The sequence below is a fragment of the Marmota marmota genome, unplaced genomic scaffold (assembly GCF_001458135.2).
Source record: "Marmota marmota marmota unplaced genomic scaffold, marMar, whole genome shotgun sequence".
NCBI lineage: Eukaryota > Metazoa > Chordata > Mammalia > Rodentia > Sciuridae > Marmota > Marmota marmota.
The window spans coordinates 1,209,062-1,234,875 of NW_026000283.1; the positions used below are offsets into that span (position 1 = coordinate 1,209,062).

General features: G+C 35.0%; 1 protein-coding gene across 1 annotated transcript in view; it reads left to right on the forward strand.

The window, feature by feature from the left end:
* Positions 1-25,415, forward strand: part of LOC107153021 (fibrous sheath-interacting protein 2-like) — a 67,604-nt gene extending 42,189 nt beyond the window's left edge. Inside the window, exons 12-15 of the mRNA XM_015498535.1 lie at positions 2,744-11,392; positions 12,806-18,880; positions 19,223-21,939; positions 24,894-25,415. Coding sequence (XP_015354021.1) covers positions 2,744-11,392; positions 12,806-18,880; positions 19,223-21,939; positions 24,894-25,415 — 17,963 coding nt within the window. The remainder of the gene's footprint in view (positions 1-2,743; positions 11,393-12,805; positions 18,881-19,222; positions 21,940-24,893) is intronic.
* Positions 25,416-25,814: the final 399 nt, after the last annotated feature.

The following is a 25,814-nucleotide window of genomic DNA, read 5'->3' on the forward strand; positions in this document are numbered from 1 at the left end:
CATCTTTAGACCTTAGGGGTTTTTTTCAACTTTAAGTCTATAATGTGCACGATTTCAGTGGTCTCTTTTTTGTTACAACTTAGTAAAATGTATTTTTGTTTCTGTGTGGTAGGTGATAATTCTGATTAGAACATATTAGAATATTATGATACCTTGAAAAGAGTTACATCTAATTTGACACTGATTTTATTATTATGAAAACCATAATTTTCATTCATCATTATCAAATCATTATCTGTAGATCTTTTACTACTGCTCAACTACAAAATAAACATGACTAACATAGATCAAGGGTATAATATCAGATTTGGGGGGAAGTTCCATGAATTATTAAGTAATAAAATCAATCTCTTGACTCTTTAGACAATGGACCTCTTATCAAGATTATTGTCAAGAAAAAGTATGTATGATGAAATACACTGATAAAGTAACATGTTAAGGATATTGTCTCATATCTTATAATAGAAAAATCTGTGAATCAGACAACCAGCTATATCATCTGTTCACATTAGTCTCCCTCTGCCTTTTTCTCTTCCTTGATTTTCATTCTCAGTTAATCTTGGGTTTTGCAGTGGTCCAAAGTTATTTATAAAAGAAGATGTTTGCCCTTAAGGCAGGGGAGTGAGGAGGGTAGGTTGGGGTAGCCTTAGGAGGTTCATCCATCACAGGAAAAGCATCAAATACCAAAAATGCACTCCATATAATGGGAAGCCATTAAGGGAAATGCCTTTACAGACCTTGTTCAAGACTGAGCCATGATTCTTGAAATCTGTCTCTTACTTTTCCTGGGAGTAAAATGAATGTAGTTTGGCTACTCCACCAAAAGAAAGAACCTGGTTACCTGAGAGCTGAAACTTAGATTATTGCAAGCTAAGAGGGTGATGAGACCCAACTCAGGGGCTAGACAGCAAACATGTAGGGGAGGAGGGTACAGAGGAGTGGCATACATTCTCTCACACTTTTTCATACATGTCTATTCAATTCATAGACCATGTGATAAAAACAAATACACACTATCACCAAAAGGTATTTCTCAGTTTTGTGATGAAAATCAACTGAAAAAGCAAATTCTATTTATCACACTTCACTTAATGAAAAATGTCTAAGAATGCCTATATTTTTTCAATCAAAGTTGGAAATGCTTCTTCTCAACTATGCTAAGAGTAAAAATGTAGATATGACAGCTGGGATTGTGGATCCGTGGTAGAGCACTTACTTGCCTGGCATGTGTGAGACACTGGATTTGATTCTCAGCACTGCATATAAATAAATAAAATAAAGGTTCATTGACAACTAAAAAAATTAAATGTAAGAATGATGCACATGACCTCTGGTAATAAGCAAATAATATATATTGAAATTCTAAGCTTATGTATATTGGAATAGATTTAGAAAAATTAGACCACGAAGGTGAGTGACTTTCTTATTAATATTTAGATGTTATTCTTAGAAGTGTTTGATTTAGAATATGTTTCTCTAAAAAAGTATTTTTAAACTATATACTGTCATCCCAAAGTATATTTTTCCAACTCAATTGCCATTTTCCAGTCTGGGTAGTAGGTTAAAAAATGCACTAAAAGAACTAGATAGTGATGACTGTTGCACAACATTGTGAATGTACATAATGCTGCTGAACTATACACTTTAAAGTAGTAATATGGTAAAGTTTATGTCATGTATTTTATTACAATAAAAATGCATTGAGGTATTTGGTAATTAAAGTGGAATGAAATGACTCTCCATTGAGTTGGCTTGCAACCCTTTGACAGGAGATCAAGAGAGAGTATGTATAAAATATAACAAAGTGTAAACTTTCCTTTGAATATTGGCCTGAATCTGAGCAGTCTTGGAACCAACTCTGGGGAGAAAGAGGGTGTAGGCAACAACCACATTATAGGGATTCTATCATTACCTGTGCTGCCCAAATGTCCGGCACCTGGCCTTTGCTGCCATTGACTTGTGTTCAAACCTTGAAAAACAGAGTTCCTGCAACAGTTAAGCACTCTTTGCCTAGCTGTGTTGAGTGTAAAAACAACTTTAAAAACTTACTATTTAATATAGGCAAGAGGATTTTTATGTTCCCAAAATATATCTATAACAATAACATGAACAGATGCAGAGTTTTAAAAATACACTTTGCATCTACCCATGGGCCAGTGTCAGCTGTGACATGAACACAATTTTGACTGCAAATCTGCTTCATGAAATAGTTTTTTGAGGTAATCTTATTTGCATTTTTTAGAAATATTGCCCGGATCATAAATGCAATTTTATTTCTCACCAAAGCATTTGTTTGGTATGAGTTTAGACATCTATCTGGCTTTTCCCAGAAAGCCAATTTATCTCCAGTAATAAATACTAAAAATAAAATTTCCAAGGGCTTTTGAATCAAAGAATAGATTACAGCCATAGAAAATAAACCAGTTGAAATTAATCTGAGGTTCTAAAAATACCCTTTCATATTGTCTCTCTATATACATTACTATTCTAGCTGCACATTAACATACAGAATTAAAGTTTACCCCTTTCTCTGACACAGAGAACAATTATATTTGATTTTTGTTGTATTCCTGCTCACTTCCCTTCCAGGTAACTTATGAAGAACTGAACACTATAATTCATAATATAATGACATGGGTTGTGGCTGCAGTGACCAGTATATTATACCCAGTCGTCACAAATTATGAAGAAAGGATAAAAAATAATACATGCTTAAAGTCTTATGACTCTTCCCTATCTTCAGATAGTTCAAGATGCTGTAGCACATGCAGTGAAATATTGGTATACGAACCAAATATGACATTTCAGGCAGAGCCCTTTGCAAAGGTACCTAACAGGTCAATGGAGAACTTACCCACACCTTCAAAATTCTCATCTGCTGACACAGAAATAAAATTTGTGGGAAAAAGTCATCAGAAGAAAAAAATATATATAGCCCTTGAAAGTGATTATAGTGAGACCTTTGACCACCCCAAGGTGAAAGTCTGTGAATCCGATAGTGACCTTTTTGTACCAAGTAAAGCAGGCACCAAGATACCTAAGGATGCTGCTACAAAAACGGATGGCTTAGAATACCCACCATCTTCTGATGAAAAAGCAAATGTTGTAAATGAGATGCAGGAGTTAAAGGATATTTTTGTTAACTTTAAATATTACCTAAAAGAGGAAACTGAGTTGACTTTAGAAAACATTTTTCGAGAAATTATGTCTGATTTAACCCAGACCATTCCTACACTCACCTCTACTACAGCTGAAGTTTCTGTTAACCACACTGATGCCAACACAAAACAAATAATCTCTAATGTCAATATCTCCTCAACAGCTTCTGAAATTGTGGAAAATGTGCTTGGGAAGCTACAGCATGCAATTGAGAAAAAATGTTCTGAGGTATTTTCCCAAGAAGATGTGTCAGTCCACTTTAAATCAGACTTAACACCTAGTGGAGAATATTTCATTTCACCAAAAGAAAAATCTTTAAATAATTCACTTCCTTGTACTTTGGAGAACATGCGTGATATTGCAGATGATCTGGTTCGTGTGATTTTAGAAAAGCTAAAGGCTCTTGCATCTTCCAAGCAAAATGAATTTGTTCACCTTCAAGTCACACCCAAACATGCTTATCAGCAACACACAAAAGATCCAACATGTTCTCTCCTTCAGAGAAAGATTTCCAGCATAAGAAAATCCAGTACTGAACCTGATGCGGCCATTTTACAAAATTTAGTGTCAAATATTTTGTCCCAATCTTCTCTGTTTGGTCACATAGAGGAAGCAATCAACACTATACTAGATTATATACAAATTGGACTTAATAATGAAAGGCTTACTGCAACTGAAGAAACAGTGTTCACCCTTCAGGTACTTGATGATATCTTGACTCAGTTTCATCAGAAGTCAAGGGAAAGAGATGTCCAAATAAAAAGATGCTCCACACTGAGTGGGCTTTCTGACCCTGAAGAAGAGAACAGGCTCACTGGCAGTAGAGTAGCTGATGGTCCTAGATATGGGCAACTACTTATACCTATTAATGTTCCTGGTATGGTCCTTTATTCTGAAGATGAAAATGAAGAAATAAACAATATTGTGGAAAATGTGCTGATTTCATCTATCAAGGATGAGAAAGGAAAATCACAAGGACAATTTCCTGATCACTGGTCAAAAAGAGGAAATGATGATCTTGAATACAAAAGAAATATCGACTTACCTACAACATTTGCTTGTCCAGGCAAAGAAGTATTTCAAGTCTGGAGGATAAGTACTGACCTTCCAGCTTTTAACAATACAGATTTTCTCAAGGACAAGCCATGTTTGAAGAAAGACATTTGGATTTTCAGCCAAGATGAAAAGCATAAAATAGAAATAGCCTCAGAGAATGTAATAACAAGTACTTTAGCAGAAGTGCTTAAAGACATACCTTCTCTGTCCCTTGGTTACCTGGCCAATAAAAATGGTCAAGAAGCTTCACTGCTTACCTCAGGAAAACCACAAGTTTTATCACATCAAGAATGGATGGATCAGTTGTTCTCTGCAACCGAAATCCACACAGTAGCTGAAGAATTAGCAGATGCTGTATTAAAAATACTTTACATGAGTTCTAGTCACATCACCAGTGCCACCAAATCATTACACCAAACTTCTGTATTTATCTCTGATGTACCAAATAAAGAGCCACTAGAAATATGGTTGGAGAGTAAAAAGAAGATATTTTTATCTGCACTTGGTAAAGACTCAACAAGGTATCCCCAATTAGAACATGAAGAAAGCATATCAACATCTGAACCTATAGTTCATATTACTGATAAGATCACTCACACAATTTTTAAGAAGTTGAACTCATTTATTAGTCCAAAATTGCAAAAATGCTTAAAACCAGGAAGCAGTGCTGCACCTGGCAAGAAATCTTTTTTTCAACCTCTTGTTAGTACATATGCAACCAAAGTGGTAAAAATTGTACTGGATGGTATCCAGAAAGGACTAAAATGTAATAAGAAAAATCAAAATCTTAGAATAAGGGGACTTCCCAGAAACTTTAAGGATACAGAATTTCCTCTTAACACTGAGAAAGAATTAGACTCTGCTGTTATGAAGCTAAGCGATAACATTATGACAAGTTCATTAGTAACTTGTATTTGTGAGGTGTTAAGTGGAGTGACAGATAAAAGCAATACTCTACTGCCTTCAAAGGAGCTAAGGTCTAAATTCTTATGTGGAACTGCTGACATTGATCAACAAACAGTTTCTCCTTTTCATTGGCCTCCTATACAAAAAGAAGTTCACAAAAATGCTGGATTGCAAATACTAGATAGAATTGAAGATACCTTATATGACATGTTATGCAAGCTTGCAGGAGACCAACTTCATCCTCTCTCATCTGATGAGTCAAACAGAGAGTGGATTGATTTGAGAATGACCACTGCATTGGATCCTGACATACAGCATATTTCTCAATCAATTCTAGAAGATATCATTAGGAAGTTATGTAGCACTGAGAATAGCAGTTTCATATATTCTGAATTTAAAGATATCTCCAATTATATTGACACTGACAGTCTATCCTTTTTTTCACTTATTGAGGAAATGAACAGGTGCTCTAACATCATCTCCACCCTGATGTCTGGTGTAAATAGGCAAGACAGTCAAGAGATGACTGCCAATAACAGAAAAACTACTGCCCCCAAAACCGGGAGTGCAAAAGAAAAGTATTCAGATAAATCAAAAGTCAGGACTTTAGATATCCTTGAATCAGTTTTTGTTAAACTAGAAGGGTTTGTCAATAAAAATTTTAAAACTCTGGGTTCTATAATCGATGGAAATAAAAAGAGCAACAAGATGGACTGGGAAAATGAAAGTACCAACATGGGGGCCAGTACACATGAAGAACGATTGCATTCTGCTTTACAAATGCATACAAAGAAGATAGCAAGTGCTATTTTGAAGGCTATCCAAACTGAATTAAATGTGAGCTTGCCAGATTTGGAAACGTGTGTACACAACCCACTACAAGAGAAACAAATGCTTAAGAAGCTAGTCAATTTAGTTTTAGATGGAATGCTTCCAGATTCGTGTGATAAAACTGAACCAGAAGAGAAAAACAATGAGAGTTACAGATACAGGCCAATCTATGGAAATTTTCTTCCTGGTGGAGCTGGACCAGAATCATATCTAGAAGATAATGCAGACACAGAGAAAGAAAGTGCTGGGGAGCAAAGACCACTAGAATTAGAAGCTAAATCTGATTCTTTTGAACAACAGGAACTAGAAAGAATATTGAAAAAAATTGAAATAGAACTCAAAGAGCCACAGAAGTCCCCAGCTGTGCCAATTATAAGAAATATTTTGAATGAAATTTTTCAGAATGATTTAATTGATCAATTAAATGCACTTTCTTTGCCACAGTCCCGTTTACGTGACATCCTTCATGCTGGTGATGAGCCATTTGCTCAAACATCTGTTAGAGCTCTGGAGAAAAAGATGGCTCATTTAGTGTCAGAAGCAGATGTAACCATTGTTGCAGATGGTATTATTAGAATCATATTTCAAAAACTTTACTCTGCTACCATGACAGATAGAAATGCCTGTGAAAATAGGTATAACACTATCACCATTCCATCAAATGTATCTTTTCATGAATACACCAGTGGAGGAAAGTCCTCTGCTTTTTCTACCATACTAGGTAGAAATTCATGTACTCTTCAGACCAGATTCAATATTGGCAAATTGACCAGAACAAATGTAGTTGAAGATATTATACAGTCAGTATTGACAAATTTAGAAGCATTTGTTACTTCCAAAGTAAAATCTCTCTTTTATCCTCAGATCAACTTCACAGTTCCAATGACTTTCCCTTTACAGAAGGAAGTGACCACTTCCAGCCAATCATGTTTATCAAATGAAGATTCATGTTCTGATGATCAAGTCTCCAGTTGTTCAGTGGATCATAAAAAGTCACAAAAGACAACCTCAATATGTCAATTGACTGGCTCTCAATTAAGTATGTATGCAACACAACTGACTAGACATATTTTGCAGGGAATCAAACATATGTTAGACAAAGAAGTAAAAAATCCAGTCTTGAGTCATAATGTAGTTTCTGGAAGTATTACAAGTCAGATCGTTAACACAACATTAGATATCATATCTACTAAAGGCAAGTACATAGAAAATACAGCTGGCAGGAAGACTGATCCAAGCCAGCCAGAAAATGTTGTGGAAAAACTATTCAAGAAGAGTAACTATCGAAAAAAACTTCAGTTTCAAATACTAGACACCATTGAAAGAATTTTAAGTGACATTTGTGAGAAAACACTTGAGGAGAATAATTTATCATATTTTGTGCCAAGTGTTAAATATAATGTAGGTGGGAGGTATCTAGAAACAAATTCTGGAACTGTCCCCAAGTGTACAAATAAGGATATTCAAATGACTTTAGTTCCTAAGTCATGTGTTACTATGATTTCCAATGATATGGTGGATATTGTTCTTAAAAGTCTTAGTTCTGCTGTGATGCTTGGCATACAGGCAAAGGATTCTGTTTCTGTGAGATCATCCCTGACATTGTGTGGTGAATTTCCAACAGCAGAATGTCAACAATCACTTGTTATGGACCCAACACAGGAAAGGAAAAAGCAGAGATTTCCATTTTCAAGAAGAGATACATTGCTGAAATCAGCTTTCTCTGATGATAGTCAGACAACTATACTGAAAAAACATGATACCAAGCCATTTACCCCTGACCCATGTGAGGGAAATGCTCACTTCATTACAAAAACTATTTTTAATAGGCTAAATGTATTTATCACAGAGAGAATACAGTCACTACTTACCTTCAATCCCCAGAATGGGGAAAAATCATTTGTTAGCCCTGAAATTACAAATTATAAACAAAATGACAGGGTCTTTCTTGAATCAAAGCAAATGCCATCAGATGTAAACATCCTGAAAATATCTACAGATAAAACCATTCTCAGTCAAGAGGCCACAAATTACACATTTGGCAGTTACAAAGAAAGGCATAGACACACAATTCATGTATCACAAGGCAGTCTTAAGGAATATGCTGACATCATTGCCAGTACCATTTTGATGCTTATTAAAAGTGACATAGACCTAGAAATCCAAAAGACATATCCATATTCAAATAATGCTTTATTTCAAGAAAACATAATTGCAAATGAAACCATCAACAATATCTTGAAGAATTTGAACAAAAAACTATCTTCAAAGGACAGTAGTTTTTACTCAAAACAGAACTCTGATGTCATTACTCAATTGGCTGTACAAAATGAAATATTGCCAGGACAAAGAAAGATGGACTTCAACCCTGAATTGTCTCTCATTTCAAAATACCCAAATCAAAACCAAATCATATCAGAAGAAGAGAATCTTGGAAGAATTCTAGAGGAAATATTTAGAAATAGAGAATCTGGACAGGAGAAAACACCTGTTGTGTTAGGTTCAGTAAAGGACATTTTAAAGAAGGCATATCAAAGGGTAATGGAAGACATAGACCATGGGTCTCCATCTGGTGAACTCTCCCACTGTACAACTGATTCTAAAATTAAAACAACAGCAGTACGAAAAAAACCCTTGCTGTCACAAATAAGCAGAGTCACAAATGACATAGTTGAATGTGTTTATGGAAAAATGTTCTCAATAGTTGTGACAACCTTGTATGAAAATAAGGACAGCAAAAGAGAACTGGAAATACCTGGCAGTGATGAATCACCAATGAAGCCATCATGCTTTAGGGGATTGAAACAAGCAGAAAAAAGAAATCCTCCCCCTGAATGTGTAACATCACAAGTTTATTCTTTCACAGACTTCAAAAGTGTCATTTTGTTGGAAACCACATTATTGGAACTTTCTCCACTACATGTAGGCAATGAGTTGGTCCAAATGATTTTCCAAAAGATCACAAATTTTGTTTGGCTAAATCTAGATGAAAGTTCATCCCCTAGCCATCAGTCTGATGAAACACCACCTCAAAGGCCATGCAGTTCTAAAGCTGGTCCTAAGGGCAGCCCTGGACCAGGTATTAGAAAAAATTTTAAAACAAAATCAAAAGCTATCTCTGTGTCTAAATTTGGGACCAAACCACAGTCCAGACCTAGTGGTGGTAAGGCAAAAAGCAAGACCAAGTCAAGTTCTACAGAGAAGCTTCCACGAGGCAGCCAGTCTAAGTTAGCCACTGGGCCACAACACCTAGTCTCAGCAGAAGATGCCCAAAATTCATTAGTGAAAACAAAACTTCCCCCTGAAGAACTAAAAATGCATGCCATCAATATAGTTTGTACTATTCTGGAAACAATTGTGAATGAATTTCAAAAGGTGAAGCAAAATAGAACAACAATAAATATAAAAGCTTTACCCCTCAATCAACTCATGACAGCAAGTGAAATAGTCAATAATATTCTGGAAGGATTATATGCAACCAAGAACAATTTGGTGACTCCAACAAAAGGCTCACAGCCAGATAAATTCAAACTTTCACAGAAGAATTTAACTACAATTTCTCTTCCAAACCCAGAAGCACGTTTTTCTTTGGAAAATGTTTCTTCACAGCTAGAAAAAATTTTTCCTAAAGAAGTTATTTTTAAACAAATGTTTGATATATGGCAAACAGAATCAAGCGACATGAAAAATGAAAAATGTAAGCTGTTGGTGGTAGCTGAGACTGTTTTGAATGAAATTCTAATAAAAGCAAAAGAATTAGAGCAGTCAGTTTCACTTTTAAATTTGGCACCTCTTGAGACTTGTGAAAGCAGGTACCATAATTTTAGAAGAGCCTCTGCAGGAACTGAGGATTTCCAAAAACAAATTAATATATTTAGCCATGAAATTGTTGAAATATTGTTTGAAAAATTAAAGTTGTGTTTCTTGAATCAAGTACTCACAACAGAAAGTAAAGAAACTCAAGTAAGCAAAAGACAAACTCTAGTAAGAACTAACAATAGCAATGATGCATCAATCTATAACACAGAATTAAAAGACAAAATTTATTTGGGCTCCTGCCACAAAATTGCTCAAGAGATCATTGAAGGAGTTCTAAATATCTTAGAGTCATTTGCAGACTTACAGTTTAAGCATGTCTCTACATATGCTTTTTCTGAAATTGTGAAAATGCCTATTGAAAACTTCCTTGCTGGTCAACAGAAACCATCAATGAAAAAACTGTTGCCAAAATTACAACCACTAAGTAAGTTTCCTCATGACTCTAAGTCAAATACTATGATTTCCCAGGAAAATATACAGGATACCCTTCGGCAGTTATATTCATTCCATTCAGAATTGCTTACTTATGCTGTTAATACTGTGAATGACATGCTCGGAATAATTAAGAACAAGACAGACAAAGAAAAACAGCAAGTGGAACCATCTTCGATTCATGCACTTGAAGAAAATACTGTGACAAGTCAGATTATCAGCACTTTGATGGAGCAGTGTACCCATTTCTATGAATCATTGATCAAAAATCATCCCAAAGAACATCTACTCCGAGGAACTGAAAATGCCTACACTGTTAATTGGGCCAAATCCTCAAATGGTGTGGAAATGCTCACCTCAACACCAAATGGACTTAGCCCAAGGGATAATCCTTCACAGACATCTGGCTTGGTGTTTTATTCAGAGGAAGATAAAAGAAAGGGCAGGGCTTCCTCAAAGTCCCCTATGTATGTCAGATATTCTGCAGGAGATACAAGTAAAACTAAAGATGCAATGAAAAAGATTGAAAGAGAAGTTAAACCATCATGTTCTAGAAGTGAAGCACAAGACCTCAGACATTTTAATCAATCCATAAAAGGAAACACCCATTTCCTTAAAGACAGTGTCTTGCCAAAACTATCTCAGAAATCTGGTGTCCCCGAACAATCAGCACTGGAACACACCTTGTGCTTCACAAAAATGGAAGAAGGTGAAAATCAAAGACTGCTTCATTCAAATAAAATACAGACAACTGTTTCTTCACTCAAAATAGGTTTAGCTGCAGAAAATATTGTCAATAGCATACTGTTGAGTTATGACCTTCCAGGATCACTCACTCACACTAATGAAAATATGGAAACAATGAAGTCATTTTTGGTATCAAAGGAGAAGGCTTCATTTGTTATACCTAAAGAACAAAAGGATGAGAAGAAAAGTTTGCTGAAAATTTGGAGAGAAAGGATTGGCTATAAAACTGAAAAGGAAAACAAAAGCCTTGAAACAAGTAGAAATTTCACTTTACTGGACAAGTGGAAAAATAAGTCTCCAAGTTTAGAGAAAATCACAGCTTTCAAAGAGGTTCAAGTCGTTGCCTTTACAGACCAAGAACTGGGACCTAATGAAATCCATCTAATAGCAAGATATATTACTACATCTGTGATCACACATTTTAAGAAGTTTGAAGCCACAGGTGAGTAAGATACGAACTATAAAAAGTTGGCATAATTTTAGAAAACAAAATCAATGATCATTTTAAGAATTGAGAATTTTAACTTTTTAAGAATTTCTTAGTACCCTCACCTCTGAGAAGCTGCATTCACTGTTTCTATTTAATAGTCTTGCATTTGAGGCAGCTCTTTATCTACTTGTGTTCTTCATCTGGACAGTATGCTAAAAGAAAATACGTTATGCATTCACATAATTGTGATTTGGAGAGCTGTTGTTCAGTTTTACCCATCTACAGACGTGATTAAATTGACATAATTTAAAGCAGGAGATTATGGTTGGACATGAGGTATGTCTATGAAATGATGAGACAAGTTTCTTTGTGTGGTACATACAACTGCTCTAAAGGCAATTCCTAAAATGTAAATACATAAATAACTTTTTGAAAAAGTTCTAAGGGTTATTTTTTAAGTTCCTTAAAAAAAGTCTGCTTACAATAATGTATAGTCATAACTCATGTACAAGTAATTGGGGACAAAGTAATCATCCAATTTTTTTGAGGTGCATAGTTAGTCATTACCATTATTCTTGACAGAGTTTAAGACCAGTGGCATTAAACTTCTGGTTCTGCTCACGTTCCAGTGCCTATCTTAAGTTCTTTTTAGGCATGATACTTTAAACCCATGCTTGCAAAAATGGTATTTGCACTCCCTTTCTGCATTTTACATGCACATACTGGATTGAGGTATATAAACTAGCCACATTTGTTTTTCAAAAACCTTTGAATATCAGTTTTCATTTAGTTCAATTCAACATATGTTAAATTGGATAATTAGTTGCCTAGCCAAAACATTTTTCAAGAATTGTGTTGTCTCTAAAGATAATTGGAATCTAACCAGGTGAAGTGGCACATGCCTATAATCCCAGTGGCTTGGGAGGCCTGAGGCAGGAGGATCATGAGTTCAAACCAGCCTCAGCAAAAGAAAGATGCTAAGCAACTCAGTGAGACCCTCTCTCTACATAAAATACAAAATAGGCTGGGGATGTGGCTCAGTGGCCGAGTGCCCCTGAGTTCAAAAACCAAAAACAAACAAACAAATCACTAGAATCTAACTAAGGCATATCAACACTAAAGCTAGAAATCATTTCTCTGCCTCTGGATTTCTAGCTTCCTTAAAGCAATGTAGTTATTCAAGGAAAAAACCAGCACTTAAAGATTTGAACTCTGCTGGGCTCTCTTCTTAACTTCCTAGCTGAAGTAAGGATTCCACAGATGGGAAAAAAGAGATTTGAAAAAAAAAAAAAAACAGTTTCTTTCTGGACTAGGTTTTTCTATTTCTTGAGTGAGGTGAAATTCATATATAAAATATTGCCAGTGCTTTTAATGGTCCATATTTTGCTTGTTAAAAATAGCAATCAATGTTTTGTCTCTTTTAAGGTCCTCAGGATGAAAAAGTATCTAATTCTTCCACACTGTTAAGGAAAAAATATGAATCAAAACAACCTCTAAGGAGCATAAACAGTGATTTTTCACTTAATGAATTCTGTGAGCATCTCACAAAATTGGTTATTTCATATATACTTTCAAGAATTTTTGATTGCAACCAAGACAGTGAAACAAGACAGAAATCCCTAGAAAGCCAAAATGCAGCTCTTAACAAGATTATTTTAATTCATTCCCAACTGTTTGAAAGTCGGTCAATATCTATCAGAAAACTTGCCTTAAACATTTCTGAAATCATTATTCAAATCCTTCTTAATAGTGACATTTTAAAGGTAGACATTAGGCAACAAATGGTTTCTCGAAAAATCAAATATATTTACTGCCCAAGAGTAGATGTAACAGACTTCAAGAATGTCTTTCAGAATCTCTTAATAGGAGTGATCCATGTACTGTCCAAAGACATGGGAATAAATGAGCAGTCTGACAGCAAAGGAAGAAATAAGTCATTGTCCATGCTTACAAGCTGTAGTGAGACCATTCATAACAAAACCAAAAGTATGAAAAGACAGATAGGCCCCAGAGATTGGAAATCAGTTCTTATTCCTCGAATGGACCAACTCATACAGAAAAGTAAGCTGAATTCTCTGGCATGTAAATTAGGCACCCTGATTGGTAGCCTAAAAACTCGTGAATCCAAAATAGTAGTCAATAAAATTTTTAATATTGTTTTAGATTTGTTTTTATCAGACAAATGTCCAAATTGGGATATGGATTCTGGTCAAATAGCAATGACAATGTACCCATCTCTAAGTAATCAGCAAAGTCATAGCACACCCAGAGAAAACCTAATGCTCTCTCCCAAATCTGCTTTTCTTCTAAATGTTGTATGTGAAAAACTTATTACAATGCTGTTGGAAGAATGTGCACCTAACAACTCTTTTAAAAGTGACCCTCTTTCTGATGAAATATCAGCTGAATGTCAACTGTTCAACATACTTCAGAATGTATGCTCACTATTTGAAGGATATGACATGTCAAACCTTTTGGAAAATCTGGAAGAAATAGATCAAGAATCCATGGTTAGTATCATTTCCCATAATTTGGTAAAATCCTTAATGGAAAAACTGTCACACAATGTACAGCAACCTCTGAGAAGTCCAATCTTTGCAAAAAAACATTTAACATATGAGACAAGAGAGACATTTTCCAGTTTTCCAAAAACAAAAAGGCCAGAATTAAATGAATCAAGGCAGGGTAAAGGCTCTGCAAAGGTCAAGAGTGATGACAACAAGCCTTTAATAGGGGCATTCAATAATGTCAGGGAGATTTTTCCCAAAATACAAGCCCCTTTTAGTAGGCATATTCCAAGAAAATCCTCTTGTCTACCTCCTCTTCAAAGACCAGGAAAAAAGGCAATGAATGTAATAGGAGTTTATTCTGCCACATTTTTGGAAGAAATAATTTCAGGAATTTTTCTTAGCTTCTATACCTCATTGTGGGCCAAAAATGTAAATATCACTGAGATCCAGCTCAATGAGATGAATGGATTAGGGGTGAACTCCGTGGTGAATATGTTTAATAATGCTCAAGTCACTGTTCTACGGGATGTTGAAGAAAAGATCTATTTTCCATCAGTCTCTAAAGAAATTGTGAGTAAGATTGTTGACTCAGTTTATAATGATGTTTTATGGGAATATGAATTACAAGTGGCCTGTGGTGATAATCTGACCCATGCTATTACTTCAATAGCAGAACAGATAACAAATGGCATACTGATAGAGATTTTAGACTACCAACTCCCACTGTACCTTCTAGAAAATCTCACACCTAATTCATACTGCCCTCTCAAAGCAGAAAACATACTGCAAAAACTTCAAAATAACCTGAAAGAACTTAATTACCAAGTTCAACATTCACCAGGTTATACTACCATGCTATCACACTCATTTTTAGAAGATGTCATTAGAAAGCTATTATTTCAACTCCTTCCTCTATCCAGCAAGGCTTCATGCTTGGGGAATAATCTAATGACTTCAGATTTTGATGAAATATCCACTTGTATAATAAATAAAGTTATGCTGTCCATTTCAAAGCATAAGATTTGGCTCACTAAATATGATCGTCAAAATTTATATATGGAAAGTAACCTCCAAAATATGGTGGATTCTATTTATGGTAATATTATGCAGATGTATGATTCTCTTGTGTCAATACAGAAAATCATAGCAAGCCAAAGCCCAATTCTGGTTGACCAAATGGCTAGTCTTATTATTCAAGAGATCATTGAAAATCATCTTCAGCCCTTTTTGTGTGGAGATGCCTTACCTCATTCGAAGACCCCATTGGATGAAATATCTAATATGGTTAAAGAGGTTCTCAGTGAAGTCACACAACCACAAAGACACTGCAAGACTCCATCATCACTAGGTATGAGTTTTTATCCTAATGCATTTGTAGAAGAAGTTGTTGGCAGGCTTTTATCAAGAATCTTCAACCCAAAATATAACACTGAGACTGAATTGGATAAAATGACCCAAAATTTGGTAAACTCAATTAATAAACATTTTAGCAAAGCTAAAATCTATATTCTTCGTGATGATCAAAAACACTCTTTTCCTACTATAGATACAGACACTGTGGATGAACTTGTCAATTCAGTCTATAAGAATGTTCTGAAACAGTATGGGCTGGATCCTGAAACTGTTAATAAACAACCCAAAGACAGTGAACTTTTTGCAGAACATCTTACCAATTTAATTGTGGAAGATATTTCTGGCTATCTTTTCCATCCACTGTTTTCTGGGGATTTGTCAGCATCTTCCTATGCTACTTTAACAGTACAGAATGTTATTCAGAACATCTTTAGTGGGATCAGTAAATCTACAAAGCCAACCCAGCATTTATCTCCATATAACACCATGCTACCATACACATTTTTAGAAGACCTAATCAAAGTACTATTATCTAGAATTTTTCCTCCTTCTTTGTGCATGCTTTCACATGCAGAAACTCCAGAAGACAGATCACAAATTAATGTCAATGAATTCTCTTCGAAACTAATCAATGACATTAAGGGGAAAATTTCCCAACATGAAATTCGATTTTCAAAAGATAGAGATACTGACTCTGTTTATTCAGATGATGACGCTCAGCATCTCATTGATTCAGTATTCAGAAATATTTTGCAAAACTCTGGGTCTCAAGAAGAAATTGAGCACAATATCACAAGTAGTAATGAGGTTCTTATTGATAGAATAGCAGGTTTTATCATTAAAAATATCTGCCAACAACATCTTCATCCATTTGTGTATGGAAATCTATCACCTCCTTCAACATGTACATATGTCAATGATGCAAGAAGGCAACAGAGTTTTTCCAATGCTTACCCCTCAGTCTTTTTGGAAGATGTGATCTGTGGGGTTTTAAGAAAAATATTCCATAGAGTGTTAGGCATTGTGCAAACAAAATCAGTTACAAATTCAGAAAATGAACTTTTGGAAACATCTGAAGAACTCATATATTTGATAACAGAAGAATTATCAAAAGCCCAAGTTATCATCCTAGAAAATGTTCAGGAACAATTATGTCTGCCAACAGTAGATAGAGATGTAATCCTTAAAATTACTGACACAGTATATAGCAAAGTTTTACAAGAATATGAATTAGAACCATCACCTGATAAGGATTTTCTCAGTGACACAATGAAATTGTCTGAGAGGATAACTAAAATTATCCTGGCTGAAGTTGTTGATTTCCAAATTCATCCAGATCTTGTGGCAAAGCTTCCTTTTAAATCATATTCAAGACTCAATATTGATGTTTTGATAAAAAGAGTTCATGACAATATTACTAAATCAAGATTGCAAAGACAGACTTCTACAACATACACCACCATATTATCACACACACATTTGGAAAAAATAGTCACCAAGGTTTTATCTCAGAGAAGTCCACTGGACTTCAGTGCAGAAGATCCAGAACTCTTGCAGTTGGACTTAAGTAAAACAATTATGGGACTGACTGACAAAATCATGTCAATAATTTCTAAACATGCAATATGCATCACTAAACATGGATGTGAAAAACAACATATAGTTTCAGAAAAAGATATTCAGGCTATGGTAGATGCCATTTATACTAATATTTCTCATTCAAATCTGTACCACTCCCTTACAAAAGATAAAAAAGACATAAGTAACATACCTGTTACAAAAATAGCAAGTTATATAATAAAAGAAATATTTAACCATCACCTTCAGTCATTTTTACCAGAAGATAAAACTCTCCCTTCAGGCACTCTTGATCAAACTTATAAACACAAAGCAAGAGATCCTAAAAAAAGAGAACTGTCTTTCATTATAAATTCAGCTGCCTTTTTGGAGGAAGTAATTTCTGAGGTTTTATGCAAAATCCTTTATGTATTCTCACATAGTCTCTTGGCAACAGCCAACATTACTGATATTGCTACAGCATTAGTAAGATCGATTGTGTCAGAGTTCAATGCATCGGAGATTTTAGTTGTAGATAACTTGGATGAAAATCTGTATCTTTCAGAAGAATATAAAGAAATGGTTCAAAAAACTGTTAACCTAATTTATGAGAAAATATTAGATGAATATAAATCTCTAATTCATGTCTATAGTGCCATAAAAAGTGATGTCACCAATTTTGGAAGGCAGATATACTGTTTGCTATTAGGAGAAATTTATGATTATCAGGTGGAAGCATTGATTTCAGGAGAATTTGCAATGTCGTCTTACACCTCTCTGCAAGAGGAGAACATCATCAGAAATGTGCTCAGTATCATCAATGATGATAGCTATATCTTACCATCATGCATCACTGTTTTGCCTCGTGCCCTTTTAGAAGATATGATTTACAAGCTGCTAGCATATATATTCCCTTCATCTGTGACTGAAACTGAACTAAAAGAGGAAGAAGTGTCACCAGATTATGATTTTGTGGGTGCAGCTTCAAAACTGACTGATGAAATCATAACAGAAATTTCTGAACATCAGATTAGACTTGCCACTGCAGAGGAGTATGCAGAAAGTATACAATTAGATGTAATTGAGGACTTTGTTGACTCCATATGTAACAATATGAAAAAAATTAAATTTCAAGCTGACACACAGAAAGATGTATGCCAAAGGGGAGGGTCATTCCTTGAGAAAATAGCTGGTTTCATTATGAAGGAAATTGTAGACCACCATCTCCGGCCATTTTTATATGATGAAGAATCATCTTCAAATAACTTACCTGAAAATAACTACGCCATTGAACTCTCAAATTCTGTTAAGGAAAAAACCTCGTCCTTACCACAGGAGGCTTCTGTGTATTCTGCTTCATTTTTGGAAGATGTTATAATTGACCTTATTCACAAGTTTTCTACTCTCCAAACTATTTCTGAAAATCCTAAGGACAAAGAAATGTCAGAAGACCAACTTGTGGGCATGGCTATAAATTTTGCAAATATCCTGATAGGGGAATTTAAGAAAAGTGAAGTTAAAGTTCTAGAGAATGCCGAAGAAACATTTTCTTGTCCACCAATAGATAAAGAGATAGTTGATAAAGTATCTGATTCTGTGTATGAACAAGTCATGGAACTATATAGGCCTAACAATGTTCAGAAAGATGATAGCAGTAAAATTGTTGCAGAGATGATTGCTGCTTTAGCTAAGAATGCAATCTCTGCTTTTAAAATTCAACCACTTTTTTGGGGAGACTGGTCTTCCACCATCTTTTCATTTCTGGATGTGGATAACATCATCCAAAAAGTTCAATGCCTGCCATATAAATCCTTTACAAAGATAAACAGAAGCTTAAAGGAGAACCCAATTTATTCACCAGAACAACCATCTACCTCAGGCCTGAAAAACAAAATGGACACTTCAAAGATATATAGAGGAACATTTATTGTAAAAGAGGATTTCAAAAAGGAAGACACATCAATGAAAAAAGGCAGCATCTATGAGCCAATATGTACTGCTATAACTAGTATAATGAAGAACAAAGTAACCACAATAGAATCAGAGTTAGATGGAGGTGTGGCATATAAAAATAAAGGGGGTAAAAAGGAAAGTTCCAGTAGAGACAATGAGAAAGGGCATGATGATGAGATATACCAACATTTTTCACCTGCTACCATTGACAAGAAAAATAAGAATGTTCTACTGGAACTAGATTTTAAAATAGATGATAAAAAGAATAATGAAGAAAGAGAAGGTACATTCAAAAAAGAGGATGTATCTTTTGAATTACCATCTTGGAAGTCCAAGGTGAAAGAGAAGAGGAGACATTCTCCAGCTTACAAAGTTATAGATGACAAACCAATCTTCCATCCTAAACAAGTTCAAAAAAATATCACTGAAAGTATTTACAGCAACATTATAGAAACATCTTCTTTTCAAGGACCAATCGATGATTCAACATTCCAAAGCTGCCTAGATGATAAAGCAGCATATGTAACTCAAGAGGCTGGTAGGGATTTGGTACAGCCTGTGTCAACAAATTCAGCTAGCCAAGATGCTCCAGCCCCCAAGGAAAAGAATGAGAAATGTAAAGATGAACAGACTAAAAGTAAACTGAGTAAACCAGTCTATCCTCTGGACCTACCAGGAAAAAATTCTGGAATTTTGCCTGCCAACTTTTTAGAAGATGTTATCTCTGAAATAGTTAATAAGTTGATATTTTATTCCTCACCAGGCACAGATGATGCATGTAAAAATATAACCAGTGATATAAATAAAGATGAGCTCCATGTTACAGCTATGAAACTGATTGATTCCCTATTAAAGGAGTTTTCAGATGCTCAAATTAAAATATTAAACCCAGATCAGGGAAATCAGTCCATCCCAACTGCAGATAAAGTTCCATCAGTTCATAAAGTATCTCTTAGGCAGAAAGAAACATCTGTGGCTAAAAGACCATCAGAGATAAAAATGATAATTATGGACAAAATACCATTCACACATAGAATACCACCTGTAACTCACATGCCTTTTTCAGATAGTAAAACTTTAATGGCTCAAACACCATCAATTGATAAAATGCTGGTCAATAAAGTTGTTCATTCCTCTATATGCAATATTTTGCAGGAATATAGATCTCAAGAGTGCATTTGTAAGGACATAAATAGAAACAGTGAAATTGTAGCAAAAAGGTTAGCCAATGCAGTAATAGAAGAACTACTTCAGCATCAGGTAAACATGCTACTTTGCAACCAGGTTCCAGCTTCAGTATGTTTGCCTTTAGAATCAAAGGAGTTTGTGAGAAGGATCCAAAAAGTGTCCCAAAAAGCCTACAAAGAATGCCAGACATCTTGTCCATATACCATAATGCTACCTTATGAATTTTTAGAAAGTGTAACTTCTTCTCTCCTTTCGAAAATTTTCTTGAACACTAAAGCAGGAGAATCTGATTATTCATCCACAGAACTAAATTTCCTTCAAATGAAGTTAGTAAATAAAATTATGACAGAGATCTCCAAAGATAAACATATGATTGTACAGTATGTAGAATCCTTACATCCTAATGATGATGAAATTGTTCAATTAGTGGTTCAGACTATTTATAATAATCTCTTGTCTCAATTTGTGTCTCAAGAGAGCATACAAAATTGTTTCACCAGTGGATGCAGAATGCTTTCAGAAACTATAGTTAATTTAGTTGTGCGAGAAATGGCTGGCAATCAGTTGCAAAACTATTTTTCTGGAGAGCTAACTCCACAACAGTGTACAGAAGTTGACAATGTTGTTGAAAATATCCTTAAATCTGTTATCCAAACTACTGAATTTCCTCAGCTTCCACAACTGCTGGCTTATGAATTGCCTTTTAACATAATAGAAGAAATTGCTGTAAAATTTTTATCAAAGATTTTATCTGTGTTTCCAAATGTGGATAGCGAGCCAGAAAATTATATGAATGATGAAGTGCAAAATATAACTTCAAAAATATTAAACTCATTCCAAGAATATATGTCTAAAAGTCAGATTAAAGTTGTACCACAGGCCAAAGAAGCACATACTATATCTTTAGCAGACAGTGCAACTATTGAAAAAGTAGTTACTTCTGTTTATAATACTGTTTTAAAGCAATCTGGTTCACATGTTGCAATGTATAAAGACTTAATGGGTAAAAGCAATATGCTCTCTGACATAATAGGATATTTAATGGTGAAGGAAATTTCCAATTCTGAATTTCATCCTCAAGTGGAGGAAGAACCATCAAGTTCAGAATTAGTTCTGGAAGCTGTCACAATTATGGAAAAAGTGGTTAAGATGATTGATAACCTTAGGTCAAAGGAAAAGCCTTCATTGAGAAAAAATGGTGTGTTAGATGCCACAATTTTAGAGGAAATGTTGGCCTTGTTCTTGGCCAAAATAGCGAAGTTGCCAACTACCTCAAACAAAGATGCTAAAAACTTATCAAAACCTGAGTTAAATAGAATTGCATCTCATTTGACAAAATCTGTGATAGATGAAATTGCCAGAAATAATATCAGTGTCATACCTGCTAATCCTGAAGAACAATTAAATTCAGAAAGTATAGAAATTATTTCTCAGATAGTTGATTCTTTATATAATCATATACTACAACAGTGTGGAACACCTGAAGAACTCTATTATGATATAAAAAATACAAACTTCTTTCCTAATAAGGTGGCTTCTTTGATTATTAATAAAATTTTAAATTGCCCACAAGAAATATTTACCTCAAAAAATGTTTATGCTAATCTCTTTGGCAATCTGGACATTGGTCGAATTATTGAAAAGACACATGAACATGCTGTTAAAATGGATACTAGGCTAGAGAAAAAAGAGTCATATCAAGATTTACCTCAAGAGCAACTCCCAATTAAAATAATTCCTCACCATGGGAAAAAACCAATCAATATTGATCCACACATTGTCGCAGAACACTTAGGAGTCATTTCTATAAAAACACAATCTCTTGAAAAACTGCAAGTGAAGTGTTTAGCTATAACTGGACATACCATAGAAGCCCTTAGAAGAGCATCAATAAGTGGGATAGGTCACTCCAAATACTCATCTATTGCAACAATGCAGAGGAAGGATACTCGGATCTCATTGGATAAAACTGGACGACTGAATGTAAAGCCATTAGAGGTAAGTACAAAAGGCAATGGTGATAAGAAATGAGTGGCTACTGGCTAGGTTCCCTTTCTGTGACTCCTTTCCTTGGGTTGGTCTATGGAATGCATTTGTAAGATATGGTCAGTTTTCTCTTGCTGAGTCCAGTAGAATGAAGTACTCCTGATTCATTCAGTAAAATCCTCTGCCTTGCTAGAACTTACTTTATCACTTCTATGGCTCAGTATAAAAGTGTAAACCAGTTTTCACTCGCCAGTCAGACTGAACTATTATTTCTTGAGGAATGGGAATATAGCGAAGTGCCCTGGACAGCAACCAAACTGAGAGGAATTGTTCACATATGACAATTCAGAAGAAATATAATCTTTAACAATTCTCATATCTCTTTTTTATGGATGTACATTGTCTTAGTCTTCATTTATAGGTAAGTAATTCCTTGTACACATATCTGTATAACTACACCATAGAACATTACCCTAAAAGTCAAAGCTTAATCATCTACAGAAATATCTGTCACAGTTCTTATTCTTGGCTACCTGTCCTCTAGGGGTGCAAAAGGGCCAGTTAGAATATCAGTTAAACCAGTCTTTACTTGACATTTAAATCCACAAACTTAATGATCCACACTAGTTCTGTTTTGACTTAGCAACAGTCATTGACAAATAATAGACTGCATACTTTTTTCTTTTTCTTTTTTCTTTTCTTTTTTATGGTATCAGGGATTGAATCCAGGGTCATTTAACCAATGAGCCACATTCCCAGTTCTTCTTTATATTTTATTTTGAGACAGGGTCTTGCTAAACTGCTCAGGACGTCGCTAAATTGCTGAGGCTGGCTTTGAATTCACGATCTTCCTGCCTCAGTCTCTGGACAGGCTGGGATATAGGCACGCACCACGGTGACCAACTAGACTGCACACTCTTTTGATTTCACTGTTATTATTTCATTCCATAAGATTTTTCCCAGAGATGGACTTATATTGATCCATCCCCACATTTCATTTAATACCACGCCCCTTGCTATAAATGAGTCTCTAGCATTGATGATATGCTTTCATACTGGGGATGTAGCTTGTGACTTAAAAAACTAAGCAAAGTTCTAAAAAACCAGCCTGCCTGGAGCATAAGCCTAGGAGCATGTTTTTCTTAGCATTATTTTCCAAAACATTCAACTAAGTTTCAGAGCTATGGAGTACATTACTGGCTACTTTTTTTCAGTGCCAACTATAGAGATGGTTAGGGGTTAGGACACTAATGGAATCTCCTTGTTCCTTAGTTTCTTGGACCATATGAAGGTCCTTTTCTGGTCTAAAGTGTCCTTGTCTGCTCTAAAGTGTCCTTTTCTCTCTGGGTTCTCAAATTTATATTTGCATTTAATAGGTAGTATCATTTATAGGTAAGTAATTCCCTGTGCATGTATCTGTGTAACTAAACTGTAGAACTTACTCCAAGTTGATGCTTTATCATGTGCAGAAATATCTGTCACAGTTCTTATTCTTGCTTAGCTGTTCTCTTCACTTATATCCTTTACCAGTACTTCATCTCTTTATAGCCCAGAGAAAGTTGGAAGAGAATTTTTAATTCAAACCAATAACTCCTGCCACTATTCATTGAAGCAAATGGTATCTTAAGGAAAATAAACAGACACAGGCAGCTCATCTACAACAGATGCTTTGCAATGATCTGGATAGCAATCCCCCATCCATCCTCAGCATGGGGGAGGAGGTTTCGGAAAGAATCGTAGATGAGTTTAGGGAACCCAGATGAATTGCAGGCTACTCTGCAGTTTGGAATCTACCATCAGGGCTTCATTTGCTGTTTTGATATACAACATTTGCTGACACACCAGACACATGCATATTAAAGGCTCACACAGTGACAAATTCCAAAGCCATATAGAATGAATAATGCAATCTTTTGAACCACTGTTTTCCTCCATCAGCACAGATAATCAAAATTGGTTGTTTCCATTTCTCACAGAAGTCCCTCTTTCATTTTGTTTTGCACAAAAGACATTCCTTTAGAGTAGCATTTATATGAAAAACTGGTCTGTAATGTTATTAGAGATTTTTTAGATCTAAGATTGATAACTCAAATGAATTTAAAGGGTCTGTGGCATCATCAAAGGCTACTTAAATGGGGAAAGTCATTTATTTAATTATAACTGTCTTTTTCTTGAGCTGTCTTTAACATTGTAAAATGGAAAGTGACATTTGACTGGAGAGGGGAGGTTCAATGAAGTTTTACACTTTGAAGCTTCTTTTGGAAAAATATATGCAAAGAGAGAAGAATGGTGAGGAATGAACATTCAAAGTCCTTCACAATTTTGTCTGTTATCCATCATTTTTAAAACTCCATGTCAGCCACTACCTTGTCTTTTTTTCATGAAAATATCTGTCTTTAGATTGCTCTACTAAGAAGCTCAAAAAAAGTGTTATCATAACTATGATAACAAAACTTTCAAGACAAATAATCAAAACAGAATGTAATTAAAATACTTGTGTACTGGGCCTGGGGTTGTAGCTCAGTGGTAGAGCACTTGCCTAGCATGCGTGAGGCCCTGGGTTTGATCCTCAGCACCACATAAAAATAAATAAATAAAAATGAAGATATTGTGTTCATCTATAACTAAAAAAAAATTTTTTTTAATTTGTGTACTTTGCATTTATTGACAAGTATAAAGTAAACTTTGAAGCAAAAGAAAGAACATTAATTAGGTTCTCTTCTTTAGACTGGAATAATATCTAAATGCAATACATATGTGGGGGTGGGAAGGTAGATATGCAAATATTACTTAAGGTGTTCATTTATTTCTTCTTTTAAGTATATCACTAATATATAAGTAAATATCACTTGAATATAAACAATTTACTAAGTAGAAAATATAATAAAATTACCTTATTATAAATGAACCACAGGAAAAGTGACTGTGGCAATTGTTTTTAATATTCATTGTCTCTTCAATTCCAGACAGCAAGTAGGAATTCTTTTCAGAATCTGTTAAAACCTGATATCACTAAAGTGGAACTTTTAAAGGATGTCCAGAACAAAAAAGATCTTATCATCCGACTGGTAGCTCATGATATTGATAAAAGAGGGTCAGAAAACAAGGTAGAAGAGGGCTTAACTTCTGACGAAGATGAAGTTATTCTACAAGAAGTTGTTAAAGAAGCTTTTACAGAAGAACCAATTCAAGGCCCAGTAGAAGAAGACACAAAGCCCATTGCAAACCCAGTGACATCCCCTAAGCCACTAGTGAGCAAGAGAAGTCTGAAAAAATTTCTATCATTTAGCAAATATCGTCATCCCAATTCTAGAACATCTATAAAAAATATTGAAAGAATATCAACCCAGTGGAGAGAATCTAAGATGACAGAACCAAAAATAACTGTTTCTGAAGTTCGTGTCCCTACCTTGAAATCCTCAACTGACACAAATTCTTCTTATTGGGAGAGAAAGACACGATCTAGTGTAAGTGAGGAATATGACTAATATTAGTGTTGGGATTTTTTGGAGAAGGTAGAGAGTTTTACAAATGTGGTTCAAGCAATGTATCATGGGTAAGAAAGAAAAGGTACTAAACTGGATTTAGTGAGTCTCTACTACCTCTGATGATATTCACAGTGAATGGTAAATGATTAACAGACAAAGCTAGGAGCCTTAATTGAGGGGAAAAAAAGATCATGGAGAAAGTCTTAAGTTAACAGAAGCACAAGAAAAACAGAAATTGGGAATCAGTAAAGAGAAATGCAGGCTACTTATTTTAAATGATAGGTTTTATCATTTCTTGTGTGCTGGTTGGCAAATATTCATTATAAGTTTGGTGCACAGAAACTAAATGCCATTGAACTTGATCAGAAGATAGGCTGAAGGAAGTGAAATGAGGCATGC